Source organism: Strongylocentrotus purpuratus, unplaced genomic scaffold, assembly GCF_000002235.5.
Source record: "Strongylocentrotus purpuratus isolate Spur 01 unplaced genomic scaffold, Spur_5.0 spur5_scaffold_20, whole genome shotgun sequence".
In the NCBI taxonomy this organism is placed as follows: Eukaryota; Metazoa; Echinodermata; class Echinoidea; order Camarodonta; family Strongylocentrotidae; genus Strongylocentrotus; species Strongylocentrotus purpuratus.
Genome location: NW_022145606.1, coordinates 14,415,237 through 14,423,609, shown reverse-complemented (window position 1 = coordinate 14,423,609; position 8,373 = coordinate 14,415,237). Strand labels below are relative to the sequence as shown.

At 40.6% G+C, this 8,373-nt stretch overlaps 1 protein-coding gene across 1 annotated transcript; it reads right to left on the bottom strand.

The window, feature by feature from the left end:
* Positions 1-4,372: 4,372 nt before the first annotated feature.
* LOC115927605 lies at positions 4,373-6,395 on the bottom strand. Its single transcript, XM_030993691.1, has 3 exons — positions 6,354-6,395; positions 5,241-5,403; positions 4,373-4,917 (listed from the first exon to the last, which is right to left on the bottom strand). The coding sequence occupies exons 1-3, from the start codon at positions 6,393-6,395 to the stop codon at positions 4,559-4,561; spliced, it is 564 nt and encodes a 187-aa protein (XP_030849551.1). The 3' UTR covers positions 4,373-4,558.
* Between the last annotated feature and the right edge of the window lie 1,978 nt (positions 6,396-8,373).

Below are 8,373 nucleotides of genomic sequence, written 5' to 3'. Positions count from 1 at the left end.
GTGATTTCAAGTTGGGTGTTAGTGTTAGTGTTAGTGTTTAGAGCAGTCAAGAGCTCTTAAATCGAGCTAAAAATGTGCTGATGAAATTAAGAGCCCGATACCGATATCAATATCGATAGCTTAACACCACCGTAAACACCACTGCACTGCAATTGATTTCACTTGCTTTCACGACGATGATTTAAAAATACTACATAAAAACTAAAGATTTCATGAAAAGCACAGAATAAATTTACACTTATTTCTCTGGGGTTATGAAATAACTTATTTTACACACAATAAATGTATGGATCACATAGTAAATGACATGTTGTTTCACATATTCTATTAATTCGTCAGCCAATAAATTAGCGTCGTACGTGAGTTGACTGTTGTTCGGGTACGTGTGTGTGTGTAGCTTGGTGGATCGGGAGGGGGCGCGGCATCCATAAAATGAAATTTTGAAAGAAAGACCCCAGCCTTTAAACAGAATATATGAAATGATTCATGTCATGATGTGGATTTAGTCTAGGGCTTAGATTAAACTAGTAATGCTCGTTCTGAGAATGTTTTTCATGTAGTGTAGTACCAATAAAAAAATGTTCTTCACTGCTAGCTCATAGAACTAGTATTATAACTGAATCTAGAGCTTAGACCTAATTAGCCTAGAATTAGAAGGCTAGATTGTAAAATGAAAGTTGAAAATGTTGTTAAAACCTAATAAATACTAGAAAGGCAAAGAAAAGGTAGGCTTATGCTTTACCTTCTAGGTCTACTTTGAAACGAAATCCCCGTTCGTTTCTAGGTGAGCTTACTTACAAACAAGCACATGAATGACCCATTTTAATATAAGGAAATCCGAAGGGACGAGGCGATCGGTCAGAGCCTTGACGCCGCGCCCGAAGCAGGCGCAGCAGATTTGCTGAGTGCTTCGCTAGACAGACGAACACTGCAAAGGCGCGAATATACAAACAATATTTTGCAATAAATTTAGACCCTACCTTGTTATTCTTCTTGGAGCTGTCTAAATATAGTCGACGGAAAAATCAGTGGTAAGTCAGCATTATTTCTTTGGCTAAAATGTTAAATAATAATTGAAATGATGGATGATGGTTCCTAGAAAACTTCTAATTGTAGACAGTTAGCTCGCTACGCGCATTACGAGACTAGAAGAATGCAACGTACAATCTTAATTGTGTGTGTAAAATGTAGTAAGCTCGACCACACACACACTAGTAGTGTTCACTCCGATCCGATCCCATGAACGCTATTTAGCAGGTTCTAGCTCACACTCGCGCCGGCCTGCCAGGCCAGGCGGGCCCGTCAGATCAGATGCGCTGTTCTAATGCGCGTGCCGAACCAGTGCATCGGGCAAGCTTTTTTTAGTGTGTGAATTGTAAAAAGGGAAGGATAATTATATAGGGGCGCTGAAAAACAAAGGCTATTTTTGGATTATTTGGTGAATCGGTGTTACATTATTATGTTGAATTAATTTGTTTTATTAGATTCTCTGTACTCTGTAGGCATATACTAGACTAGAACTCTGAGTCTATCTGACTTTACTTTCCTTTGACATAGTCTAGATCTACTCTTCTTCTAATTCTCCGAGCTCCCAAAACAAGCTGCTAATCCCGTTAATTTTACTAAGTGGGCGTGGTTTTCACTCCTCTTTAATATCTGACATTCGGGGGAGAGGGAGGGAGGGGGATCCTCAGATTTGGTTTGGACGGGGGTGTGCCGCTCAAGCCGAAACCACTAGGTCTAGGCCCATCGTTTAGAAATTTTTGTGTGAAAAAGTATGTCATAATATGTGATTAGGCATACCCCCCCCCCCCCCCCCCCAGATTGGGAAGCAAGTGACAATTCGGTGAATCTGAGTTATCTGTGTTTCTTAGGCATATAGGGCACATAATTATGCCTACCCATCACGTCCGACTTTTAGGCAATATTAGCTAGACTATTCTCATTAAGCTGATAGTCATATGAATTGTATTGGACGGCAATATAGACTGAGGCCTAACTCGTTTTTTGTCAAAAATGTTCACGATTACTTATATCGAACTGTGTTTGTATTGTTGTTGTTGTTCTTCAGAGAAAGGAGTATGAGGGGGGGGGGTGTACAGACATGTAGGCCTAGGCTTGGTTGTATCTAACGATGATGGTTCCTCCTTTCATCAATTCCTCCTTACCCCCCCCCCCCCCCGCGGAAGTCAATCTCAATTTTTTCAACATGTACGCCCCTATATGGCTCATTCCTCCACATCAGGGCCGTAGCCAGAGTTTGATGTTAGGGGGGGGGAGCACAAATATGTAATTGATCGACATCCTGGGGAGGGGCCTAAACAAGATCAACTGATATTTGGAAATTGGGGGGGGGGGCACGTGTTCCCCCCCACCCCGTCCGTGACTACGTGCCTGCTCTACACGCCCGCTCTTCTCCCCCTCCTCCTTCTCTCTCCGACTCTCTCTCTCTCTCTTTCTCCCCTCACCAGAACGCAAACTACCCGTTGCAGTCAAATGAAAATATATTGTTACACTAATTAACTCATTGATGACTTTGCTAACCCATGAATCTCAAACTATACAAGACTGTTTGTACGCCCATGCTTTAATTTATGATTTTTTTTCCCATCATAGAACAATGGCAAACAGAAGAAAGGCGTGGAATCTTCAGGGCATCATGGCAGTAATGCAGGAGTACCTCAGCTGCCACGACGTGTACAAACAAATGAAACGGAATGGTACAACTAAAGGTTTCCACAAAACGGTAGCTGACAAGCTCAGCTACCAGGAAAACGCAACCGAGAACCTCCTGAAGAACTTGGGCAGGGAGTACCGAGATATACTGCAGCACACTATGGTATCTGGTACAGACACCCGAGATCCGGTACTCCGGGGATCAACGGAGCTGTACTTGCTCTTTGAAGAGTACCAGCAGCTGTATTTCCCAGCTGGAGGACAGGTATGCCTATTGTCATTATTTGTTATCATTATTATTTCATTATTTCATTTTTTTTAATTTGTCAAACCATATATTACATGCTGGTAAAAGAGTGTAAAATAATGATGATGTATTTTATCAACAAGGGAGATATCTTTGGAAAAGGCTTTGTACATCTTTATCAGAAATATATAAATATATTGGGCCTACTTATTATAGGTTAGTAATAATGCATTAGAAACATGCATGAATGGGAAAATTGCATTGGCAAACTGGGATCTTAAAGTTAAGATTGCAAACCAATGGGAACTTTATTATGCATTCACTAACTGGAAAATGGAAATCATTACAAATTTCGCCTATTTGTTTTTATATAGATCAAACCTCAAGCAGTGATTACAGAAGGAGGCGTGGTCATTCCAGGGGAAGTGATAGTCATCCCAGGTGAAGGTGATGAGGAGGCGACGGGAGCCCCATCCACATCGTCCGCTTCTCCCCCCAACAAATCGGAGACAGAAGAGAAAGCGTGACGACGAAGTAATTGTCCTTTTGGGAAGGCTTGTGGACGAGATGACGGCACTTCGGATGATGGTTGGTTCCGCTCTGGGGATCGACGTCCAGTTAGGTGAAACCGAGGACAAGGAACAATAACTATCCACGATGTACATAGGGCGTCAAATCGTTTTGCATTAAATATTATTTGGAAACATTATTTGAATTTCGATAGTTATGCTTAGTGTTGTGTGGATCTATATACAAGTTGTTGTTGATTATGTCAGAACAGAGCCACTTATACATAAAGGAGAAGGTGGGTTTTGGGAGGGTCAGGAAGTGCCACAATCTCATAGAGATATTTGATGATACAATGACAAATTACCTATTCAAAAACAGTTCTTTCTTAAACTGCGCGAGGGAGAATTATGGTTCAACGACAACCTGATAACATAACCTTTACATTATGTTTTTGTTTGCTCATCAGTTAATCCAAACTTTCAAAAAATAACATCGATTTGTGTATCTTTGTGAATCGTGGATTTCGAACACTCCCAGAACTAAACATTTCCTTTGCACTTAACAGAAGAAGGCTGAAATGATTCTAATAGTATAACAGAGCAAGTTGAATATTGTCTTTTGAATTTATTAGATATTACTAGATATACAGAATGATATGTATTATTATACACCTGAACGAAAATACAGGTTTCACAATAATAATATTGTGGTCTCCTGCGGCACATACCTGAAATGCAATGCATATTATAGACCCACCCCCTTCCCCCCTCCCCCCCCCCCCACGGAATGGATGTTATGTATGTATATAATTTACATAATTTAAATACATAGAAAGGGAGAGAGAGATAGAGAGAGAGAGAGAGAGGGGAGACGAATAAGAACTAAGAGGAGGGGGCGAGCGTAAGCAGGCATGGGAACCGACGCCCCCCCCCCCCCCCCTAGCCGAAAAAGTTTGAAAAAAGGAAAATCCTGCAACCGCCACTGAGCATAAGAAGTAGAGAGAGAGAGAGAGGGAGCGAGAGAGAGAGCGAAGAAGTGACGGCATTCATTGAGATGAACTGACAAAGAAAAGGTACATTTCATTCGCAAATTTTTGTACGGTTTCTTAACTACGAGAATGATAGCTTATAAGTAATTTGTATATCGGTTGTGTAGAACTGCCATGGACACGATGAGTTTTGACGCAAAGATAATCCCTCCTTTAGCTGCGAGCCTGTTCTCTTTCATCTGAGCCATCCGCCACTTGAGCTGTGTCGCCCCGATGGTGCGCTCTATCACTTGTCGAAGTCTTGTTATATCATCGTTGAACTGTTGCTGCTCATCAGTGAGGCCGTGTCCCACGAACCGATGACCAACGTTGCGGTGGAGATTCCTGTAGGCAGGGTCCCCTATCGTTATGTATCCATCCGGGAGGTTGTCCAGAAAGTCCATGAAGGTCCTGCTCCATTCAGTGGCGGTCTTATCATGGGTTGACCCGGGGAGTCCTTAAAAAAGTAAAACAAATGGAGATTAGGTGGTGAATATATAGAAGCAGTTTAAAATAATTTACGTGGTTTGAGTTATGTTTAATTTGTGTTCAAAATTATGGGATGTTGATTTCTACTTTGGCTTTGCTTAATCTCTATATTATTTTATTACAATCAATTATGGACTGACATGTTTCAGATTAGAAATACATGGTTGAATAACATTCTCCACCTAAATTTGAGTATTAACAGGAAACTTCACAAACGTATAACAAAACTTATAATTGAGTTAGGTTTAGTAGTTTACAATTTGTCATGGATGTACTGAAAGCATAACTTACCTGTAATGATGTGACGAACTTTGCCGAATTGGTCGGTTACATACTGGGTATTGAGAGAGTCGCAAGACTTCCCATGCCTGCCGCAAAAATATGCGTTTCCCGCATGGTCAGGCCGCTGGATCCCCGCGATGTATCCGTCAATGTAGAGGATAACATTCTTTACCTAAAACAATCAATTGAAAATGATATTAGAATACAACAAATCTATACAAAAAATGTATATGCTTGATAAGGAGAAGGGGTGAGAAGGAAGGGAAAAGGGGGAGAGGGAGGTAATGGTTATGATAACAGGGGCGGATCTAGCTTTTTGCTAAGGGGGGGGGGGGTTTGACCAAAATAATGACGATGCGGAGCATCGTCCACGAGCCGCGAAGCGGCGAACCGATTTTTTGGGGGTGTTTATATTTTGAACCCCGTAAGTGATGTTTTCCTGGCATCTATTAACACAATGGAGACCATAAAAAGCAGTGCATGATAACGTCTTTTTAAATCAAGTAACAGTTTAATACATAGTTATATCCAGAGTTATCATGTGTTTGGTTAAGTTACCAGATGAGTTGAATATCTTCTCACAATAATATTTGCACTTGAAAGGGTTTCTCTCCAGCGTGCGTTCTTTTTTCTTTCTTTTTTTCTTTTTCTTTTTTTTTTTTCCTTTTTTTTTGGGGGGGGGGGGGGGGCCGCCCAAGGGGGGGGGGGGGTTGCAACCCCCCCCAACCCCCCCTCTAGATCCGCTTCTGGATAATAGACACGCAGAAAGAGGTGATATTATTATTTAGAAAAGAACCGATCCAAATTATAAAGCCGGTATCAAAATATGGTAGGGTGCTCTTTTTCCCGCAATGTGCTGATTTATATCATAAAGGTAAATAGGCGCTAGACTTATATGGAAATATATTTTTAAAAAGTAACAATATAGACTAGTACATTCATTTGATTTATCCCACGTCACAAACACACACACACAAACGCAATCTCTTTCTCTCTCTCTCTCTCTCTCTCTCCCTCATTTCTCCATCTATCTTTCTCTTTTACTTGACGATATCACCAAAACTATATAATAGGCTTATAGACGTCATAATGAAGTAGAATATTTGCATAGAATAAACTCACTTCGCCATCGGGATATCGAAGTTCTGACGACAAACGTTGCATTTCGTCATGTTGTGGTAGCTGTATATGGTGCCGTGCAATGTCGAAAAGGAAATCGGCTACAAGATGGGTGTGCCGGAATGCTGCTGATGTTGACAATCCGGCACTTCTCCCAACTTGCCGGTAGTACCCACCTCCTGCTAGATAATCCAATAATGTCATTACCATTTGCTCCGATTTCACGATTCCGCGGGGCCCCGCCCCCCTCCACGCATTGAATTCGCTTCCCAGCTCTTCAATCTGCCCTTCGTTAAGGCGCAGATAGCTTTTCGTGGATTCTTCGGTGGAACACGGCTTCCTAATTTTGTTCGGCTGACGCCGAACTTGAGCATTCAACATGATTTTCACAGTTCGAAAACGAAAAGCTACACAAGATGATGTTATTGCATGTGATCAGCATGAATATATGCTAGGCTACTCTAATTTAGCAACACTAACACTAACACCGAACTGGAAATCAACATTTGCTTAATCCCTAGGGGTTAGTGTTAGTGAATAGGACATTTGTACGTGAAATACTAACACCAGCCACAAAGGTCGGTTCAGCAGACGACAATTTGGCAAAATCGATAACACCAGCTACCGGAAGTTGACGATATTCAGAGGTCAAAGCCTTAACACCAGCTGATTTCCATTTCGGTGTTAAGGCTGGTGTTAGTGTTTATTAAACACTAACACCAGCCTTAAACACCCAACTTGAAATCACTCAATGATTACGTATACCAAAATCTGTTGCTCGGTGAAGCGTTTATGAATAAATGCAATCTAAATATCATTAAAGCCAAACTTTGGAGAAAAGGTTAATATAGACATATAGCCTATGGCCTAAAAGAGAAATTAATACACTGTCACCTCATTTAACATGCAGAGAAAATGAAATGTCGAGGTTTTGGTTCAGCTCGACTTGTTAATCGACATGTTTCTGACCAACTTCAATGAAATGTGAAATTATATTTTCAGAGTTTGACGATATTTCCCAAATTAAAAAAATAAAATTGTCACAAGGCGAGACATGTACGACCTGAAAGGGAAATACGTATGGCCATGCCTTGAACCATAACGCATAGCCACACAGAGGAATGTTTCCTGTTGGGGACCGGGGTAAAATGCAATGAATTATTTATAATTAATTTCTTTTCTTCTTGTTTTATTTGTGGCGGCTGCCCCATACCCTAGACCCCGCTGCGTACAGTCATGATTCAGTGGCAAAGTATTGGTTTCGTAACTGTGAGGCACCAGGATCAAAGCTGTGTCTATTAGCTATATTAGTGCCCTTTTGTGAGGCATTAATCCTCATAACCGTCAGTTATGTCTTAAGGACGTAGGTCCCCTAGTTGATAAACATATTAGCATGCATATGCTTTAGCAGTCACGCAAAACAAACACACGCAAATCATTATTCAATAACATCTCAGAATGTCTACTATTATCGAGATCTATTAGGAATAAATCATTGTCAAAATCATTCCATGAATTGGATATTAAACAAAATATTCCACCTTTATGACCAACAGTGTATACAGGAGTAATTGTTTAGGCCAAATTATGTAGGCCTTTTGTGAGATTCTGGAACCATTAAAATGATAACACAATGATATCAATCTTGCTAAAAAAAAACATTACCAGTTACCATTGGACACAGAAATATGATTCCAGCACTGTTTCATGCTTTTTCTGCTATTTTGCTGGTCCAAAACAACCTATTCAATTTATAATGGAAACAAAATTATCTTAAGATGCAGTTTCACAAACAGAACTCTTGTTACTCACTTGTAACTCACTTGATCCAGGATTATTCAGTCCTTAGACTGTTTTTTCCTATCCGTGGTTTCCTTTGGTTGGGGTTGTCATCATACTTATCTTGGGCATCTTTCCACCAGATTTGAAGCGATTGATAGTGGTACTCTCCACAACATCACCTGGAAGACTATTAAGATTACTTTTAAACAATATTATTTCAATTGAATCATATTTCCGTGTA